This window comes from Eupeodes corollae, chromosome 2, assembly GCF_945859685.1.
Source record: "Eupeodes corollae chromosome 2, idEupCoro1.1, whole genome shotgun sequence".
In the NCBI taxonomy this organism is placed as follows: Eukaryota; Metazoa; Arthropoda; class Insecta; order Diptera; family Syrphidae; genus Eupeodes; species Eupeodes corollae.
The window spans coordinates 101,687,029-101,709,799 of record NC_079148.1 but is presented as its reverse complement, the minus strand read 5'-3'; the positions used below and the strand labels follow the sequence as shown (position 1 = coordinate 101,709,799).

The 22,771-nt window shown below is 34.1% G+C and overlaps 1 protein-coding gene across 2 annotated transcripts in view; it reads right to left on the bottom strand.

Moving 5' to 3' along the window:
* Window positions 1–7,532: 7,532 nt before the first annotated feature.
* The window catches only part of LOC129944578 (alkaline phosphatase), a 36,265-nt gene continuing 21,026 nt past the window's right edge, over window positions 7,533–22,771 (bottom strand). Inside the window, exons 2-6 of one of the 2 annotated variants that reach the window (XM_056054106.1) lie at window positions 9,714–10,000; window positions 8,637–9,651; window positions 8,382–8,507; window positions 7,761–7,844; window positions 7,533–7,693 (exon numbers count right to left, since the gene is read on the bottom strand). In XM_056054106.1, the coding sequence (XP_055910081.1) occupies window positions 7,587–7,693; window positions 7,761–7,844; window positions 8,382–8,507; window positions 8,637–9,651; window positions 9,714–10,000 (1,619 nt within the window). In that variant the 3' untranslated portion in view covers window positions 7,533–7,586. The remainder of the gene's footprint in view (window positions 7,694–7,760; window positions 7,845–8,381; window positions 8,508–8,636; window positions 9,652–9,713; window positions 10,001–22,771) is intronic. The other variant, XM_056054107.1, reaches the window with a different exon arrangement.

Sequence of the window (22,771 nt, the reverse complement as noted above, 5' to 3'; positions counted from 1 at the left end):
CCCTGGGGCACACCAGCATTTATATTATGAGTTTCAGGCTTGAATCCGTTCAAAACAACTTGTATTGAACGGTCCGAAAGAAAATGTCTAATCCAACGAAGAAGAGATTTGTAAAAACCGAAAGCACGCATTGTCGATAAGAGAGCAAGATGCCAGACTTTATCAAATGCCTTTGAAATATCAAGTGCAATAATCTTACTTTCTCCAAAACGATGTAAAGATTTGTTCCACTGTTCGTTGAGATGAACCATGAGATCACCAGTAGACCTATTGCTACAAAAGCCGTATTGCCGGTCGTTAAGAAGCTTCCGTTCCTCAAGATATTTCTTAGCTGATAATTAATCAGCGTTTCCATGACCTTAGAAAGAAAGGACGTTAGAGCTATCAGTCGGTTATTTGTTAGAGAAGAATATTCGCTTTTTTTTGGGATTGGCTGAACAAATGCAGATTTTTTTTTCAACTACTCGGAACGATCCCAGAAGAATAGGATAGAATGTTCAGAATGTTCAGATCTTTAAAAACTCTCGCCACAGTTCGAGTACAAAAAAAGATTGGTCCGATAGAATCATATACGCGTCCAAGAACTGGGGGAGTCATGACATGACACTATCTGGTAAGGTGGAATTTTCGGCGAACTGCCTTGCAAATAAGTTGGCTTTATCAATAGAGCTAACTAAAGGAGTTTCATTGACAACAAGCCTAGGAAGAGGAAGAATTCCTCATGTTTTTTTTACAAATGACCAAAACTTCTGACATTGTAGTATTTTTCGCCGTGATTTTTGATCGTGTACATATTCGGTCCTTCAAATTTAGGCGTTGCAGGCCTACCTGGCTTGCTTAAACTTTTCCCGGTTTTCCTCAGTTGGGTTAGCTTTAAAACACCGGAAGCTCACCTCTTTCTGCTTGATAACCTCTTTTCAGCTCGAATCGAACCATGATTTAACCTTGGGTTTAATACTTTTAACCTTATTCGGAATAAACGTTTCCATTCCCAGATGAATCATACTAGAAATCTTATCTGCATTGGAGTCTACGTCGCTACCGAGGAAGCATAGCGACCAGTTAAAGAAAGATAATAGACCATTACAAAAATTGAAGGAGTAAGTTGTAGCCAGAAGAAGCAATGCTGGAATGAAGAAGGCTCTGAAAGCCACTGGCAATGTAATTGAAGTTCCGGAACCACCTGAGAAAGATTTAATCGTGCAAGACATGATAGGACAGCAACACGGGGGCTTGCGAGAAAGTGTGCTGTCTATAGAAAATGAACCAGCCCCTATAGTCGAAGACCGCTATTCGGCATCTATGAAAGAAAAGCCCCTTGATGTTCTCAACGACCCTACTCCAATTGACCAACTTAGGCGAGTGCCAAAAAAACAGCCTTCCAAAAAAAACTTAAAAGACCAGCAGCGGATGTTCCTTTCCAACGAAGCAAGCAAATTTGTTACGAAAATTGCCAAAAGGAAGAGCTACACCAGCTTAAAATGGAACAAATTAGAAAACAAATGTGCTACGGCTACTGCCTCTTGCGAGGAATTGACAAATTCTCCAAGAGTAACTCTTGTCACGAAAAGTGCTTTGTCAAATTTGCCGTTCGGATTCGGATTAAAACTGTAGGTCCCTTCCATCCCTGACAACACTACTCGCACACAGGAATAGTTGAGAGTTGTCAGTCAAGAGGCCCTAATTCTCAAAAGGACTGTTGCGCCACCCAATTATTTATAAATTAGGAGGCCGACTATAAAAGAATTGATTTCTGGTGTCGGCAGTGTGTATTTAAGATAAGAAAGAACAAAATTTATGAAACCCTTAAAAATTTCCCAAAAAATATTTTAGGCTTAAATAAAAACAATAATTTTCTTATAAATATTTTGAAGAGGTCCTTACTGAAGATCTTAAAAAATTCTGGAAGAAAAATGGGCAATCCGAAAGGCAAACCAACAATATAAAGTCCCAAGAACAACACTGCAGGACAGACTTCACGGTCGAGTTGCTGAAAAGTCTAGGCGTATGGTCCTCTAAACGGTTCTTAGCAAAGATGAGAAAAAGTGCTTGGAAAATTGGATAATCAACCTGGCAAAATGTGGATTTCTACCTAAGTCATCTGACCTTCTGAACACAGTTCAAAAAATCATGTTAGAGGACAAAAGACCGACACCATTTAAAGACGGCCTTAAGAGAAAAACTTGGTATTATGCATTTTTAAAGCGGCATCCTCAATTATCCTTCAGAGGGACTGTCAAAAGGACGAGCAATCGTTACGGGGGAAGTACTTCGAAAATGGTTTCTAGATTACAGGGATATCTGCAGGAGATAAATGCTGCAGATATTCTGGAAGATCGAATCTTCAATATAGACAAGATGTCATTTTGCTTGGCTCCAAAACCTGGTGTAGTTTTGGCTCCTAAGGGATGAACAAACCTCTACAAGGTTAATGCAGGAAATGAAAAGAAGACAATAACCGTTCTATTTTTGTTCAGTGCTGATGGCCAAACTCTACCGCCTTTGGTCGCGTTCCCATATGTGCGCCCTCCATACCAGGATTGGTAAAAAGCATGCCGCACAAATTGGTATTGGGAAGATCGGAGACTAAACGGTGGCCAACTATTTCGTTCACTATCTTTCTGAAAATAATATTAAGCGGCCAGTATTTTTTTTGGTCGATGGTCATAAATCCCATCTTACCATGGAACTGAGCGACTTTTGCAGGAGTAATGGGATAATTTTATATGCACTTTATCCAAATACAACACACATTACTCAGCCAGCTGATGTGGGTGCATTCAAGGGGCTAAAAAGTGACTATAAAAAGACCGTTCACAAATGGCAGAGCATTCCAGGAAATGCTAATAAGGCTGTGACGAACACCAACAACACAGACAGGACGGAACGAATTAGAAAATGTGGAATTTTTCCATTCAATGCAGATGCTACCGATTAAACTAAATGTGTCCAGAATACGCTTGAGAAACTATACGTAACCCCACCGGAACGAGTCACAGCTTCAAGTTTCTATGAAATAAAAAAAGTTCTGGCTCTGGCAAAAACTGATTTTGAGACACAGGGAATCGACTTTGCATCTGTGATGCGAATTATAGACAAAGTTCAGAATGAACAGCAGCCAAATGAACCGATTGCTAGTATTGAAGATGGAACAGCCGAGTTTCAAGAATTGCTAGATGAAGCCAACATGGAAGTTAAAAATACCTTAGTCAAACCCCTAGTTGAGAGCATAACCGGAACTTATGTTATAAACGATACTGGAGAACTGAACTAAATTTCTGCAACAGTTTCAATACCAACTCTATCACCAGTTAACGAGGAAATTACATACTGATCTTCTAAAGGAAGCAGATAAAGTCTTATCTACAATTGACAAACCAACAATCAGTTGACTTCATTTTCTTAACAGGACCATCATGCACACGACCATACTCGAAATCCCTGGCAGTGATAGACGAACTGCATTAATATCCAGAAGGAAAATGACTCATCCAGAGACCACCATCGACTTCCTTTGCATTAAGTCCTGCTTTTAGAAAGCACATTTTCTACCCAAATCCGGCAAAATTCCGCGCGGAAATCCTCCAGCGTGTACCTATTTCCTCTAAAGCATGGAAAGATTTTTTTGATAATCTGTTCTTTTAGCCAGATTAAGCTCTTTGAAGTCATCGAAGTAAGATGTTTTACAGAAAATTTGAATGTCTTTGTTGTGTGTACCCTGTGAATTTTTTCAATTTTGAAGACTTTAATATCTACTAACCTTACGGTCGTCAACATTTTTGTTAAGCCTTGGCACTGGAAGTTTTTTTATGTCAATGAAGTCTCCATAACCCAGTTCATTTACTGTAAATGGTGTTCCACGTTTTTTTGGAATTTCGAATTGCAGAAACGTATTGTGAAGGAACGTAAATTGACCCTGACTTAAGGCATTTTTTCACTTCTTTCTCGATCATGGAGTGCGCTGCATCTCCTTCACTTTGAGTATGGCCATGGATCAAGAATTTATGCGTTAAAGATTTAATTTTTAACTTCGTAACTGCATAGGCATACATTCCAATTACAAACAAGTTTTTTTGCTGGCCACAACAATTATCGGAATAAAATACTACATCCAGATCTTCGTTAGCCATAGAAGATTTTTTTTGCAAAAACTTTAGAACACAGTTGTCTAATTTGTTTGCTCAACGATTACCTTGAGATTCACCCCAAAAGTTGTACTCAGTTTTATTAGATTGTAGTTCAGTGATAGTAAAGTTTAAGCAGTTTATTTTAGATTTATAATAAAAAGTTGAAACATCTCCGTTTGGCACTGTCATAACCGCCTGGAAGTCTTTTCCTTTTCCTTGTCGTTGTTTTATTTTTCAAGCCGACTTTTTTTCTTTTTCTTGTTGGTGGCAATCAAACTCTTCTCTCTGAGCTTCCTTTTGGGAACCTTCGGAAATACTGTATTTTCACACAGTTCGCACTTGTGAAGAAACTAATATTGAATTCTTCGTTGAATATTTTTCGATACGTGTGTACCATAACACAAGGCAGTCCTTCTTGGGTATCTACACATCTGTTTGTAATCTGTATACAGATTACAGATCGACTAGAATTTTTCTTCCATCTATTAATTCTCTGGTGGTTTGTTTTCTCAAATAGTGGTTTTCAATACAAGGAATACTGTCGATCTCTGGTACCATTTTGTGTTTGTTATGCTTACCTCTTTTTTCTCCTTCCAGTATTCCCGTATTACTGCACTTGTTCTCCAGCACTGTCCTGATAAATTTGCCAATAATATTTAGAGTGCGAAGAGTGCACACTCTTGTTTTAACGCCCCTTACGTTCTTCCAATCTCCTGGCGACATACTCGAGCTTGAAACATATTGTTTTCCACAATTCCTTAATATTTGCGTAGTCTTAGCAGCTCCCAACTTTTTGACCTTCTTTTTAGTGATTTTAGCTGTCCCGGCATCATATTGTTGATTCTCGTTATAAGCATTCTCATGAGAAATATTGGCAGTCAAATTATTGCCCAAAACTTGCTCATAAGACCTATCAATTGATGCTGTAAATTCTTCTACCACGTTTTCTTCGTCAGTTTCAGGTTCGATTAAAAGTTGTTCTTAGTTATTGTTGCTTATACCTGCCAACATTTATTTCATTTTCTTCTTTGGAAATGTGGGATTTTACATTAGGATCGTTGGCATTTTGAATTGCTGGACTCGTTGTTTGACTTTCAGTTGAAGATGAGCTGGTAGAAGTAGACGACGAAGAACTTGAGGACGATGATGAAGATGAACGTGGACGGCTTCTAGTTTTTTGTGGCAAGTACGGCGCATCATCATCAGATGGCTTTAAACCAAAAGGGCCTGTTAAATAATTTCACTGAACATTAAACCACTGTTTTTTAAAAAAGAAAACTGACACTAAACGGATTATGAATTCATTTTTGTCACGAATAAAAACTCTATGCTTAAAACTTAATCGACATTATGCAAAAAGTGTCATTTTATCACTTACCTCGACATGTGTTCCCTCCAATGACTTGACTTGAACTGCCAAAGTGCCATTTTATCTATTAGCGATAGAGGGATTTACGTCAAACTTAAAAGTGACACTAGCGACCTCCTGTGGATATTAGACGAGGTAAAAGGACAGGTATCACTCACAATTTTGAATAGTGCCACTTTTGTTTTCAGCTTGTGATTTGATATCAGACGCCGAAGACAAGAAATTGAAGAACGTAGGCTGTGATTCTTGTCCTAAATAGCTTCATTTGAGATGCACACATTTTGTTGGACGAAATTTCGAAGAGATACAAAATGAAGTATTCATCTGTGAAGCATGTGATAAGTGAGTACCTAAACCTATATCATTTCTTACTTTTAAAGTTATTTATTCTAACTTATATTAATACTACCTACACATGTACCTAAGTGTATGTCAAAACATACACAAGTATTGAAGTTGTTTTTTTTTTTTGTTTTAAATTGCTACTTATTCTATGTATGTAAGTTGCAATCAATTTTGTAATAAAAGTTTAATAGTTTATGATGGTTTTAATTATTTTGATCAAAAGAATACAAAATAAAGAACTTAAAATTTTGGGCCGACTACTGAAGACCTAGCTTGCCGACCTTCGGAGTTTAGGGGGCCTATTTCAAAAAATTTGTCATGGCAAATTCACTAAAAAAATCGAGAGTTTTAAAATTTAGGCATTTCAAATAATCATATAAACTATGTTTTGTATCCAAAACTCCAACAGCTGAATTTTGAGGAATAGTAAGACGCACAAAAAAAGTTAGATGGCCGACTACTGGCTCCATCACCCTATATAATAATGACTAAAAACCAACTCTTGGACTGTCATGACATAGGTCGTGGGTTCGATCCCTGCCTATGCAATCTAATGTTTTTTTTCACGGGGAGGAAATTGCGACGAATTGGCAATTTCTCCAAGAGTAATTCTTGAAATGAAAAGTGCTTACTTAAATTAGCCGTTTGAATTCGGCTTAAAACTGAAGGACCCCTCTATCCTTGACAACAGTACTGGTACACACCAATGGTTGAGACTTACCCAATTTATTTATTTTTAACAACCAACTCTAGCAAGTTGTGTTGAAGAAATCTTTTTTACCACCTTAACGTTTTAAGGCCAATTTCATTTGACGTTTCCATATGTCAGTCTTAAACAAGGAGGGGTGGGTATGGTATGAGGTCGGCCCTGCTATTATATTGATTGATGTTATCCCTATCAAGAGATGACAACAATATTTGGGTCCAACAGAACTGCGCCACACGGCGGTGCGCGTCGCGCGTCCAACAAAACAGTGGTTCTTATGAGCGCGAACTTTAATGGCTTTGTTTTGTTTTACGTTCGTGGCAATGACACCGTTACACTTATGCTACTCAAAATGTACGCCATGAAGACAGGCTCCATTTAAAAGCTTAATTAGACATTTCGGAACATTGTTAATACTGAACTTCAAATATGTCTAAGTATCAGAGCGCAAAGAAGCGGCTAGGATTTGTTCTCGACACATACATTTTGAGAAATCATTTTTCTTTAATGTTTTGTAATTGCAAGACTGTCAAAAGGTTTTTTTAAGGAGCAAATGTAAAGAAAGTAATTATTTGCAGTACTTAACTATTCTGAAAGTAATATTATTTTGGATTCGTAGCAATTCTGTTTGGCGTTAAAATGTGTGAAAAATTTTGAGTATTCGAACCGTGAGATATTTAACCTCGACTAAATCTTTCACTTGCTCTTGAAATAGCTATAAAAACACCCTTTGAATTTATTTTAAAGTCGTTTTTGCATATTCTGGTTTAATTATCTGTAAAATTAAATTAATTTGAAAATAATATTTTTTCTGGTTTTTGAGATATATCCCACGAAAATAAGTATACCGGATGTAAGATTTCTCCAAAACCATGTATTTAGTTTCTAGGGACTTTTAAATGTCAGAATTTACAATTTGACAAATCGGGTAATAACTCCCAATTAAGATTTAATAAAATGTACCAAAAAATAAATTTCACTGACATACATAAATAAATTTATTAAGTTTATTTTCTATAACGTTTAAGCAACTTTTATTTTATTCTTGACACATTGTAAGTCCATCTCCAATGCAAGCCGCATATGCCATAATGTGAGGTAAAATATTTTGTTCTACAACTCCTGAAAACAAATGCGCCCAAGGACCTGTGAAAAATTGATATAAAAATTGTTTAGTGAACAAAATTATTCAGAAAGCAAAAATGTATCTAACCATTTGCAAAGACGGCAACATCTCCACCTCCGTGAGTTTCATCGACTTGGGGAACAGTGCTGGCATATTTATATTCCTTGTTTACTTTTAAATAAAATAATAATAAGAAATACGAAATTAGTTTTAAAACATACATTATGTAATTGTTAAATTTGCTGATACTGTTTTAAGCTGTGCTCTATTTGTGTTTATTTGATCCAGATTAGATTTAGATTAACTATTTTATTTTTGTGACAGTACTGACACTGTACTTGTGAGCGTGTTCATTCATTGGATTCTTTTAAGTCTACTCATTTTGACGCAAATATACCTTATAATTGTACCTGTTTTAGATTTGACACGTAAAAAGAGACAGGAAAGTGTGGCAGACATTTTGTTTGCAATTTAAAAAATGACTAAGTTGTTTGCAATTTTAAAAAAATGTTTAAAAATCAAAAGAATCCAAACGAACGCCATCTATTGTTTATAAAAATAGGTTTGTTTGAAAAAATTAGATTTTCTAAATGGCACATATTGTCTAGTTCATAACTGAGTATTAAAAATCAATTGGTATTAAAACACAGCTTTTGATCTCTCAATGGCGTGATCAGCTAATTTTTTTAAAATGATGTATATACTTACAAACATCAACTTTACTAAGATCAAGACGAGTTTTCTTATTTTTAATATGTTGATGAGTGGGAAAAAGATTAAATGATGAAATGTTAAAATGATTCGCCTCAAAAGAGTCCGACAGAACGTCGTCTGCTGTTTATAAAAAATACACATATTGACTAGTTCTTATTTGAGTGTTAAAAAACAATTGTTATTAAAACACAAGTTTGGATCTGTCAATGACGTGATCAGCTTATTCTTTAAAATAATATAAATACTTACAAACATCAACTTCACGAAGATCAAGACGAGTTTTCTTATTGTTAAAGTGTTGATTGTAACTGGGTCCATTTGCATAACTGAGTGTTGTATAAGGTAAACCATCTACATCGCTTGGCTCTGTATTTAGTCCGAGAATATTATTTCCGATTGTCGGATATCCACTTATGGTCATTGTATGTCCGTGATCTGAACTAACAACGATCAATGTGTCAGCAGCATCAGTTATGTCAACAGCTTTCTGCACAGCTTTTGACAGTTCAACTGTCTCCATAAGTGCTTTGTGAGCTAGATTCTGATGATGTCCATGATCGATGCGAGCGCCCTCTACAAACAGGAAATAACCATTTTTGTTGCTTTCTAACATCTTAATGGCTGCTTCTGTCATCTCCTCCAATGACGGATCTTTTGTTGAATTTGCATCAGTTTTGTAGGCCATTTCATTCGGAGAAAAAAGTCCCAACAGATAGTCCGTCCGATCGTAGTCTACCGATAGCAGTTGATCCCGATCAAATACTGTTTTTGCAGAGCCTTTTTTCGTTTCTAACCATTCTTTGATCAGATTCCGGCCATCCAATCGTTCACCTGAATTGCCATTGAAATCCAGTGTTCCATTAGGCAAAAACCTTCTCGTGCCTCCACCAAGAATAACGTTAAATTTCTTTCCAACATCATCATTGACCAGCTGGTCAGCAATGTCCCTACAATTGTGTGGATCTTGATTTTGTTGCATAACTTGGAAGTCACTTTCATAGTCACGATGGCCGACATGAGCAAACAAACCAGCAGGACTTGCATTTGTCACAGTTGTCGTGGTTACAAAACCTGTTGCCTTCTTTGCCCTCTGTGCCCAACCGGCTATTGATTCCACTTGATTCGCAGGATCCTGTCCAGCTTGACAATCGTTCAAAGTGACATTGGCAGTCACACCAATTGTAGCATAGTTTGCTTTAATACCACATAAATAAGCCGTAGATGTGCATGCTGAATCTGCAACTTGTCTGTCTACACAAAAAGTCTTCAAAAGAAAATTTTGTTAGTTTTTAAAATGTTTTTTAATTCAACTAAACACAAACCCACCTTTGAAAGTCCGACAATTGGGAACTTTTCAAATGACAGTTTACTGCGTTCACCCAATTTTCCCTCCAACTGTCCACTGAAAATACGACCTGCCGATACTGTATCAATTGACATTCCATCGCCAAGGAAGAAGATTATATTCTTGGCTTTTTCTTTGTTAAGATTGAACTTAAGTTTTTCCTTTAGATCTTTTTGGGCATCCTGCAACCAAAATGAAGCTGTTTCCATTCCATCTTCAGTAGGTAAAGCATTCCGTTTTACTCGGTAGTTAGTAGGATGATGGAATTCTAAAAATATAAAATAATTTTATTTTAAATAAGTTTGAATTTCAAAATAGGAAAAGCGATCTAAAAACAATTATTTCAAAAAAATTGTACCGATTCTGATATATTTTCTTGTTTGCGCTTGCAAAGTTTATAATTTTTCCAATTCTTATCTCTTTTTTTATTTTCGTTAGTAGAGGGACACCGCAAGGTTGGGTTCTATCCCCTCTCCTCTGGAACCTAGTGGTGAATGAAATCCTAACTAGTCTGGATGCGGAGGGTTTCAGAGTGATAGCCTATGCGGACGACGTTTCAGAAAAGCATCTGAATATCCTAAAAGAACTCCTACAAAATGCCTTAGACAGAGTAATACTTTGGGCTGATCGGTGTGGACTGGGTGTTAACCCACACAAAACCGATCTGGTCTTATTTTCGAGGAGATACAAAATTCCATTTGTCAACCTCCTTATATTAAAGGAATCCAATTAAAATTCTCAGACGAGGCTAAATACCTAGGTCTTGTCTTAGACAAAAAATTAAATTGGAAACGCAACGTACAGGAAAGAGTCAAAAAATCTAATGTAGCTCTCTTTTCTTGCAAAAAAGCTATTGGTAATAAATGGAGTTTACAGCCCAGAATCACGCATTGGCTATACACATCGGTAATCAGACCGATTTTAACGTACGGTGTGGCAGTATGGTGGACTGCTTTAAAGAAAGGTATAAACAGGGATAAGTTAAATAAAGTCCAACGTTCAGCCTGCCTATGTATAAGCGGATCGCTTCGCACGACCCCGTCTGCAGCACTGGACACCTTGCTCTACCTTACACCTCTTGACATATTTAGCAAACAAATAGCTGCAAGCTCTTCTATTCGCCTCAAAGCTTCTTCGCAGTGGACTAACAACAACATTGGCAATTCGACAGAAATTTCCAGATTTCTATACCTACCAGATCTTTTTGGGAGGATAGGACATTCTTGGAGGATGAGTCAATCCATTTTTACACAGATGGGTCAAAAACCAAAGAAGGGGTTGGTGGAGGTGTGTACTCTGAACGATTGAAATTAAGTCTCTCATTCCGCCTTCCCAATCATTGAAGCGTGTTCCAGGCGGAACTTTTGGCTATGAAGGAAGTCTTGTCCTAGCTTAAAGAAAACGTGATATCGATTTCTGATATCCGTATTTTCTCAGAAAGCCTGGCCGCTATCAAATCTCTGGACTCTGTCTCTACAAAACTCTTTAACAGTCCATAACTGTCGATCATATCTACTGAACACTGAAAGAATGAAAGTGACAACAGTTTAATATTCACCTTTGCTGGGTGCCGGGCCATAGAGACATTCCAGGTAACTGTAAGGCAGATGAACTCGCCAGGAACGGTAAAGTAAAGCCCATCCTACTACGTTTGGCACGTACTGGCATACCAATCACTACTTGTAAACTGTTGCTAATGCAAGAAGCTCTGAGGAGGGCAGGCACCAGGTGGAACAACATCACCACGTGTCAAGTCACAAAAACATCTGGTCAACACTGGATTTTAAACGTTCAAGGTGCTTGAAGCTGTATGGACGAGGAAGAGGAGGAAACAGTTGTTCATCTTCTCTGCACATGCCCTGCTCTGGCTCGAATACGCAATAATTACTTAGGAGAACTCTTCTTTAACGATCTAAACGATCTTAATCATATCAGTATAATCAGCCTCTTTCGTAATGGATTCAAACTGGTTCCATTGAGCTTAGGATGAAGCCTTCAGAAGATTCATGTGGTATCACAATGGGCCATTAAACTGGCCTAAGTGTGTCCGTTTCCATCTTGGACAGCCACTAGAACCTAACCTAACCTTAATTTTGACTGAAGTAGACTTCTTGATAGTTAGAAAGATTTTCTTTCCAGTCAAACTTCCAATAAAGCTATCTTTATTGGAAGGCAAGTTTTTGGCAGTTGGCTAATCAGAACTAATAACTTACCTTAATTTCAAATCCCTTAAGTCGTCTCAACCTGCAATTGACAACAAAAGCTAAGGCATTAGCCAGGTTCAGACAACATAAGAGACTTCATTTGCAGGCAACTAGCTAGTTTTGCAAGTGTCATAAACTTCAAACTTAGAACTTTACCTCACCAATCTCTACCTTCAGTTTACCGTGAAAAACTAAGTCCTCTAAAAAAAAACCTTCAGGCAAGTTACAATAATAGTAATAAAGAAATTTGTGAAAATTTATTTATTTATTTATTTTGAATTGAATTAAACAATTTGCTTCAGTTTTAATATAATTTTAATCTGTAAGTTTGGATTTAAAATATAATAATTGAAATCTATAACTTTAAACCCCAGCTTCATTGTAGTCGAAATTATTTTATAAGCATTGAGTGAAAAGTATTCAATTAGTAACAAGACTGAAAAGCAATAAAAAAAACTTAAATTCATCGAGTGTATTAAAAAGACTTACAGAATGCAAAGAATGTAACAGACTTTTGAAAGGAACGCAGTCCAAAAATAATGCATTCTTTTGATTTGAATGTATTTGACTGCTTCAGACGATTTTTAAATAAAAGACTGCAAAATTGACCTAGACTTTAGTTTTAAGGCCACAGTGCTGAAGTAAAATCAAAAGACTTATAAAAAGTCTTTCCATTTAATTGATTGCAGTACCAAAAAGACTGCGTTCTTTTACAGCTCTGACTGTCTTTAACAATTAAGCTTCCTCGAAAATTAAGATAATTGGTCCCTAAATATTCGACAGAAAAATCTTGAGCTTTTTTTAATAATTCCATTTATCGAACTGAGATGATTTTGACCACTTATACCCTTTCTTCTTAAACAATTCAATTATAACGGTTTTAAAAGTATAGGGCTGGAACTCGACATCTGTCAAACTAAACTGTTAAAGCAATTTTGTTTAGCTAAAAAATGGTGATTTTGTTGTGCTTCAAGAGGAAATTATGGTTTACATAATCGTCCACCTACTTAAGCAATAACAAAAATTGTGAAGAAACTTGAAGCCACTAGATTGTTTACAGATATTGGAAGGCCTGTGCATTATCAATTCGCTCGTACCACTAAAAATATCGCTGTTGTAAGTGAAAATGTTGCGAAAGGCCCAAATGTGTCGATCCCCGTCGTTCGCAGGATTTAGGACTGTCTTCCGGCACATTTTACATTTAAATATACAACTTCATCCATATAAAGTTCAGCTCACACAACAACTGCAACCAATTCTTGGACGGCGATTTTTCGAACAAAGTTTTCTTCAGCGATGAAGCACATTTCTCACTCGGTGAATGTGTTAATAAACAAAATTATCTTATTTATTAGTTTTAAGAATCCTCAAGTAAATGAAGAGAGGACATTACATCCACAAAAAGTTACTGTTTGGTTCGCTCTTTGGTCCGGGGGTGTGATTAGACCTTATTTCTCTGAAACCGATGATGACTGTCACCATCAATTCGGAGCGTTATGGTCATATGATAATCGACTTTTTTTTGCCTGCTATTCAAAAATACGACTTGGAGAATATGTGGTTTCAACAAGACGGTGTTGACATGCCATACAACTCGAGCGAATATGCAAGAAACATTACCTGCCCGTTTAATTTCTCTTCGTGGCGATATTAACTGGACACCAAGATCATGCGATTTAACACCACTGGACTTTTGTTCTGTAAGTCTACGCGAAAGACCTCGTTTATGCAGGTAAACCTTTAACTCTTGAGCAATTAAAAACCAACATTCGTCAAGTAAAGGCTGAGATACTGCCCAATATGTGTCAACATTTTTTTGAAAAGTACTCGAAAGATTCTCGTGGTTGTTATTTAAATAATGTAGTGTTTCACACATAATGTCATCGTTCAAACTTTATAATAAAAAAGAAATATCATTAAAAAAATATTTTATACATGTTTTATTTGCGTTTAGTTTCAAAACCGCAAAATGGATAAACCTTTATTTCAAAACAATGAAAGGAAATAAAAACGTGTGACAACTAAATTAGAAATTGTGTTTATATTTTGTATTGAAATAAAGAAATCGCAGAGATCCTACAAATAAAAATTGACAAATTTTATTTATTCATCATTTAAGACTAGTTCTGAAACAATGGGTCATCTGCAAAAAGATGAGTTCAAGCTCTTTACTCTGTAATTTAGTGAAACAGTGTGCAAATATTGACAGATGAGTTTTTGGACCCAACCCTGGAAACACTCGGTGGTACTTTGACTCATCAAGAAAAAATGAGAATTTTTTTGCGTTTTGTAGGAGATCCTGGATTTCAAAGCGGTGTTGGTGAAGACATTGAGTTTCCTTACGCCATTTGTGCTCTGGATTGTACACATGTGCGTATAAGGAAACCACTCTATCACCACGAGGAGTACGTCAGGCTACCTGCAAGGCGGATACAAAAGCATCATAACGAGCAATTCTTTTTCCCTGTCCTTAAGAATTATTATCTTATTTTCAGTTTTTTTCAAAATCTATTTTGCTTTTTAAGCGGGACTTTATATTTGACACTTTCTTAGTAATTTTTTTTCACTTATGTCGCACCAAATTTTTTTTAAATGCTTCTATGGTTTTAAGAATAGAATCTCTTTTTCTTGCCTTTAAAACTGGTAACTGGGACTTCTCCATTAAAACTTTATTTAGTTTCAGTCACTAGAAATTCACTAAGATGGTCAGCATAATTGTTTATAATTACACTTTTATTTTCGCTTTCAGAAGACTCGGCTGAACGTACAGTTTACTGTTTTATGTAGTGCAAGTGCATACAAAGAGCTTTAAGATCGTTCTCATATCACTGACTCAGAACTGTAGAGAGTAAACTTGTTTTTTTGGACATGAAACTGAGTTCGAGTCCGACTCTGCTCGATCGATCTCACATGCGAGTTCAAGCTTGTGGGCTTGACTGTGAGAACTTTCTTAAGGCACAACAGAGAGCATTTTCCAAAAACGAAAAGTTCGAGTAGGTACTCGATAAAAAAAAACATAAGTACTTGCTTTTAATAAAATAACGTAAAATAACGAAAAGAAAGTGTTTTCTGGTTAAAGAAATCAGTTGTTGTATGGAGAAAAAAGAATAACGTGATATACTAGCAATTTTTGAATGTGCGACTTCTGAAATTTTTGCAAATGTTTGCATTTAAATTTTTTAACTTTAATTTAAGAACTTCTTATACTCTTCTCTAGCTAAAAAGAAAATAATCAATCGTTTTTGGTTTGGACTCAACTTTCGACAAAGATTGTAGGATGAAGGTTTTTAAAACGGAGTGAATCCAGTTCTTTAAAACTAGATATTTAGAACGAAAAAATAAATATTTAAACTAAAACAATTTGTTTTTCTTTTTTTATTTAATTCACTTTGCTTATTTATTTCACTCGAGAAAACATCACAAATCTATCTGCAACCACCAGAACAATCACAACAAAATATATTGCAACGCCCCTTTCCACAACAACTTCCTTCGGTTAATGGTCCATCACGGCAAAGATACTCTCCATGGGAGTAGACGTAGTTGCAGCAATCAGCTTTTACTTGCAACATTACGCTTGCAAAAATAACAAATATCGTTAATAAGATCACTAGTTTCATCTTTAATTTAATTGTAGCTATTAAATATTTGTATTAGAAAAAAAGATAGGTCTAGTCAAATGGAACAACTGCAGTGTTCTGTGCTTTCCACAGAATGAATAGCTCGTATTTATACTCAAGTGATAATAATCATCATCTGCTTTTGTATGGATGAAAACCAAGGTAAGTGACACGTTTTTGTTTAAGAAATATTCATAAATGCAAAAATATAACAACTACATATTTTCAATTGACAACAATATTATTAATGCTTCAAATTTAATTACAATTTCGTTCCATAGATTGTAAATAAAACTTGTTTTAATTTGGAGAGTATACATTTTATTACATTGTGTATATTTATCTTATTTAGTTTTGCAGTGAACATAATATATATATTTTTTTTTTCCAAAATGTATTATGCTCTCAAATTAGCAATGTCTGAAGTTGTTAGTCTGTATTAAAGTAAGTTTAGGTAATCTACATATATTCTTAATATAAAACGCTACTCAATTAAAACAATTACGTAAGTACATGTTTCTTAAAATAGAATTCGTATGAACTTATTTTTTATATAAAGCATCATAGTTTCAATTAAAGTATAAAAATAGCTTTGATTTTATTCACCTAAGAATTATTTGCCTTTACATACTAAACAACTTGTAACTTACAACAAAACATGGTTACAGTCTTAGTGATATAAAAAAATTACATATTTTGGCGTGACCGTTAATTGTAAATAATATTAACCAGAGTGAATATAGACATTTTTCAATAAATTGGGTCCTTATATGAAATATAAAAGAAACCTACAGTCTCATTTAAACCATTCATCGATTTATGTAAAAATTCATGAAAAGGATAATGTTGCAGCAACCGCAGTTTGGTAGGGGCGTTACGGTTAGTCATGCCAGAGGTCTTGTGTTCAATCCATGCCTGTCTTATTGAAAGGCTATTTCTTGTCATGAGAAGTGCTTTCCAGGGGCGAACGCAGGTAAGGGGTTTTGGGGGTTAAACTTTCGGTTCATTTATGTCAGCCTTAACTCTAAATTAAAAAAAATCTTTAAACTTAACTTTTTTCACTTTTTGAATTGTGACACTAGAATATTTTAAAATAAATCAGCAACCCTGTTTGGGTTAGTCGCGTTTTTTCCCTATTTTTCGAGAAAAAGAATCAAATAAATAATGAAAGTTACGTGATGTCTGACATGTCTCCTAAATTCAATATTTTTAAACATTTGAATGCATTTCTGAGCATATTCATAGTCATATTTTAAACCCAAGTTTGAACTGGAGTCTAAATTAAACATATACATAGCTTGACACAGCTGATATTAGTAAAGAATTTGCCAGCTCTGTTTAGTTAGAAACAGGTTTAAGGCATATTCTACTACAATTTTGAAAAATATCACTTAAACCTATACAAAATGACTAGCAAAGGGTAAGAAAATAAATTTTGGAGACCCAAAATCTTTGAAATCCTTTAAACTATTTTGTTTGTTGTTAGTTGAGAAATTTTATGAAGTCGGGCTGGTGGTTTTAAGACTTGAAAGCAGCATATATTAGCAAAAATTTCACTAAATTTATACCTATAGGTAATACATACTTAGAAGATCAATTATAAACTGGACGGCTTTTTTTCTTGAATCGATACCTTTCGTACCTCATTCGGTTTAAGTAGAGCTTTCGTTTTTTGTTATTTGGCAGCATTCCAACATCCAGCAAAATATCAAAGTTTTGATATAAGTATGCTTAAGTCTTTTGAGATTTCAATTTTTGATTTTAAATTTTCAAATAATGTCTCGTAACTTAATTTACTCAATCAGTTTGTTTATTTTTGACGTTTAATAGATTTAGAAGCAGTAAACAATAAACATACATAGGTCCGTCGTGGTTATTTTTAGACTCCAGATTATCGCTTTAAAATGGGTTTTAATTGTATATGAATAACATAAACTGAAGTTTAATTCAGCAAAGACAAAATCAGAACTTATCAAGGAACTATGTCTTCGGTCTAAAGTTTCAAAACGCATTCAAAATCATTATTTCTAGTATTTTCATGGTGAGTGTAAGAAAAACGTGTTTGACAATTTCAAAATTCAATTTTGCAATCTAAAGTAAATTTGAATATGCGGAAACAAAGAAAAGAGAACTTTGAAAATAGAAAAATCTCACCTCATCTCTTTTTTTTAGTACCTTTGTATATACAAAAATAAAAAGAGTTATAGATAATATTATTTATTTAAAACCCCCACCGAAATTATTTTTTGCGTTTGCCCCTGACTTTCTGAAATTCGCCGTAATAAATTAGGCTTAAAACAGTTGGTCCTCTTAGTCCCTGAAAGCATTACGCACACACAGGAATGGTTATGAGAGTTGTAAGTCACTAGGCCCTACGGACTGTTGCGCCACGTAATTTATTTACTAACAGTAGCTTTAAGAACACTTAGCTGTTATATGATATGTCTTATTCTTTGCTAATTCCTCTTTAAAAATAAAATAGGCTTTCATAGTTCCATTGATTTCATTAAAAAAAATACTCATTGTGTTTAAATGTCAAAATGAAACCTCTTGTTGGAAAATCCTGCATTTATTTATCAAGACACTTTAAAGGTAATTTTAGTTACCAACCTAATAACAGTTATTGTAAGTTTTTAAATCAGCTTTGAAATTTGTTTAGATACTGTTTTTTCTCTTTGAAAAGAGAGTTCTTAAAAATGTTCCTTATATTGTCGAATTTTACTATTTTCACGATTAGTTTCCAGATTTCAGCAACCTAAAGTTGGCAAGAATTAATGCATAAATTCTGTTTGAGATAAATCCACTCCTACCTAAAAATGTTCATCTAAGTTTATTTTTTTTAGAAAATTCAGTATTTGAGGTACCTTAAGAGGTTCTTTCCTTCTACTTGGCAGTGTCCTGCCCCAAGCGTTGCAAAGAAATACAAAAGGTAAAGTGAACTCTTCGTGTAAAAGTAGAACCGAATTTAAAGGAAACTGAAATAAAAACTTAAAAACAAATCTTTAGCAACTTCTAAAGTTTTATAAAAATCTATGTTTGGTCAACGTTCAGCACGCTTCACTCAATAAACGGTTACAATTTGTGTCCTACTAAGAGATTGATTAAAAGTTTAGTGGATTTATTTAAGCGAGAGAGTGAAGAAGAAGAATTCGAGGTAGTTAATTTCAGGCCAGCATCTTTTGTAGGCCAAAGTTGGTTCTACAAGTTGGTTCTAAGACCTGCACCTGTACAAATTCAACTGACCTAAAATTTGAAATAAAACAGAATTAAATGGGGTCTTAAGCAGTCGGAAAATTACCCTTAATTTCACACAAAAATTATCCTCAACAATAAGGCTCGTTTTCGGACGAATTTGTTCGTTGAAAAACAAAATCGCCTAGAAGATCCAAAAGCCCCCAATGTATTCTGAAATATTTACTGGTTGTGGAATCGTTGAACCATTTTCTGTAAATCGAAAATGTTTACATTTCTCTACGTTTCTAAGTCCTTAGAATCGAAAAAAAATATATGAAAAGATTGTGTGTACGTACGTTCTTACGTCCGTACATTAGCTACGTTTTTTTCGTCCGCAATAGTTCAAGAACCATTGGAGATATCGAATTGTTATACAGATAATAATGCAGAAAGATGTAAAAAGGGCTCTCAAGAAAATTGCTAGGTTGGTTTTCTTACCATAGCGGTTTAAAAATGTTGGTAAACCCTAAATATCTCACGAACCAATAACCAATATATTGTAACGTGATACCACACCAGTTTTTTTATAAAAATAAAAACGTGAAAAAAACAGTACTTTTGATAAAAGTTGGAAAAATTGATTTTCGGCTCAAAATCTTTTCAAAAATTTGAGATTACAATTACAATTTTGTCTAATAAGAAATATTGTTTTCAGTTCAGTTGTTTTCGGAGAAATATTGAGAAAAAGCTTATCTTTAAAAAAATATTTTTGAGAAAATTAAAAATGACCCGAAAAAAACAATACTAAGACTTTTTAAAAATTTACTCTACTCAAAGAGCTTTTCAAAAAATTAAAATATTGTCTTCAAAGTTTTTATTTCACAGCAAATATTGTTTTCGATATTCAGTAGTTTTTGATATAAATCTAAGAGTTTCATTTTTCATACAAAAATAAAATCTACAAAAAATAGTACGCAAATTTTCTTGATATCCCTCAAATTAATTTTATTCATCTAATTAGTAAAAATTTAAGAAATTACTACGAATTTACTAAAGTTGGTAAAAATTTGTTTTCAACTAAAAAACTATTTAACAAAACTAGATTTTCAAACTAAACTATTTCCTTTTATGAAAAATATTGTTTTAAATTTTGAAATTCTCAAGAATAATTTAATAAAAACTAAGCAAGACAAATTGACAGACGGGACGGGAAGTTATCAGTGTGGGTTCCAGCCTCTTTTTTTTCAGTTTTAGTTTAAAAATATTTTTTGTTTGCAGAGCTTACGGTTTAAAATTCAATTACGTAAAAATATGGTGACTCATTTTCAAGTTATCGAATTTTGCAATCAAAAATAAACTGAATGACATTGTTGACCACCTTATATTTGATGATCAAAATTGTCATTGAGTTTATTAAAACATATAAAAAGCCTTTGCAGAAATCGTTTCAATAGTTCTTGAGAAAACTTAAAATCAAAATAACGGTTCTATGAGGATACCCCTCTGGAGCAATACAAACATATTTTTTTGTATTGAAAGAAGCAAAATAAGGAACAAAATTTTAACGAAAATTAAAAATAATCTACTGGTTTGTTTTTGAGAAAATTCGAATTTTCGATTTTTGACAAACAAATTTGTATAATCCTTAAAAAAACGAAAAAAGCCTAACGCATATTGGTCCAAAACCATAATTTCAAATTTAAAGTCAATCAAAACAATGCTTTGGGATGTAGGGGTCCAGACAGACAGACGGAATCGGGGGACCAACATTTTTGTCGACTTCTCTAACATCGTAATGTCATATTTCAGTGTTTTTGTTTGTGGGTCTCGACCCCCTAGAGGGTCCTTTTAAGAGGAGTTGCGAAGATTCCAAAGGAGGAATTCCAAAAGGTTAAAGAAACCAATAAAGTTAGAAAGATTTATTAAGAAAAATGATAATTAAAGGAAATATTCGTTAGTGTCAAATAAACAAAAAATAAAAATAACCTATGAGATATAATCCATCTAAAATATTTGTATCAAATTAACAAAAAGTTATTGTTATGCGCGGGTTGAGCTTGTTTTTCAGTAATCAATTTTTCCCAACGTGGATCCGTTTTTGCTTCATTGAGAATTAAATCGTTTTGAAATTTAAGCTATTTCTTTCCTTAATTTTAATTTGGGCCATTGATGCGAATGTCAAATCGCACCGGTACGAAGTGGCAAATGGAATCAAAAACTTCAAAGCCTCTAATGTTAATCCAGGATATTCTAATCAAAAGGTATGCAAATTGAATTGCAACATTCCATCGGCAGATAGATCCAGCAGACTTTCCTTGAGTTTGATTGCCAATTTTGCCTCATTTGCAGCTGCATTTAAAAACGCATTAAAGATCCACCTTGGCCCAATATTCTTCGATATCCCTTCCATTGAGAATTAATGACACATTTCTTCTTTCAACTTTTCTAACACCGTTTTCATACCAGGTTTAAATTCTTTGATATTTATCTCACATCCGACTTCTTCAACAAAAGTTTGTGTCGAGGAAAATGAATCTAAGTGATTTTGATTAAGAAACGAAGACCAAAATCCAATTTTGTTTGTAAAGTCATGAATTTTGTCTTTAGCAGTGATGACATTTTTATCCCGCCCTTGAAGACTTTTATTCAAGATATTCAAGCAAAAAAGTTCGAGATATCAAAGTTAAAATGTATGAAAGAAAAGCTCTTAAGACTGTTACCACATTATTTTAATTAAACAAAATTCGAGTTATCGAAGTTCGAGCTATCGAAGTACGGAAAAAAATCAATGGATTGGAGGGTCGTAAAATATTTCTTTGTGCTGAAGGGTCCATTTCATGTAAAAGGTTGAAAAAAAACTGTCATATTTGGTTCAAATCTCGAGTTCGAAATTTTGTACTAATGCAAAACTTGCCATATAATTCCTATGTGTCGCAAGTAATGAAACGCCAGAAAATTAAAAGAAAACAAAAAATTGTTGGCAGCAAAATTTCTTTTTTGTCGCAGGAAAAAAACGTTATTCAATTTGTATATGAAAACATTTTGGAGAAGTTACGTCGCTTCGCTTTAAATGGTTTATCCTAGGCTTCAATTCTTGAATGCACTACACTTTCTATAGCTTGTCTACCTGGGGTCAGAATTGAAGCTAACCGATTAGGGTAGAATATTTCTGTAGACGTCGCATCGGTCGCTTGTTGGCTTGCACTTTAAGACTGTACCATGAAATTTTACTGAATAAATTAGAAGTTGTCAAGTTTTTTAAGATGAAAATGTTATAAATCTACCAGTAGAATTGTTTTGTTCTAATCATTACTACTGTTATTTATTACTACATCTCTTATTATAATTATGAATATTATCATATTTTTATATAAAAATAGATTTCAAGATGAATATTGTTTTTTTATTTTTGTTGCATTCAATGTGATAATTTTTAATTGAATATTTAAATGTTTAATAATAACAACCGTATATACATTAAATATAGTAAACAAAAACAACTCAAGGCATGTTAGTTGAATAAACTATAAAACTGGTTGTTAGAACAGGAACATGTTTTGATGCCCCCTCTGTGTGCTTTGATGCTAGTGCATTAATTTAAATGCAAAATTGAAAATCAGAATCAATGAACAATATTTATTTTTATTTTTATGTTGTCCATAAAAGAACTGAACAAGAAAAATCATAAATGTCTAGAGAATTTAAATAAGAAGTATATAAACCACTATACTAATCAACATAAGGGGATTCCTTGTAAAAAGAAAATTTATTCTTAAGTCGTTTTAAAGATTCAATAGTTTTAAAAGTTTTGGTCAAATTGGACAAGATTTACTAAGGAGCATAATGAAACTTCACCCTCTTTTTGGCTATCAAAACTTTTCTTTAAATGCGAACATATTGTCAAGCTTTGGACCTAAGCATAAAGAGTTAATAGTCGGCTGAAGAAGTAAAGCTGACAAACCTATTTTAAGGAAGTAGATAAACACTTATCCTAAATGAACACTTGATCAGTACAAAATAAATGTCCTTTGTGTTCGATAA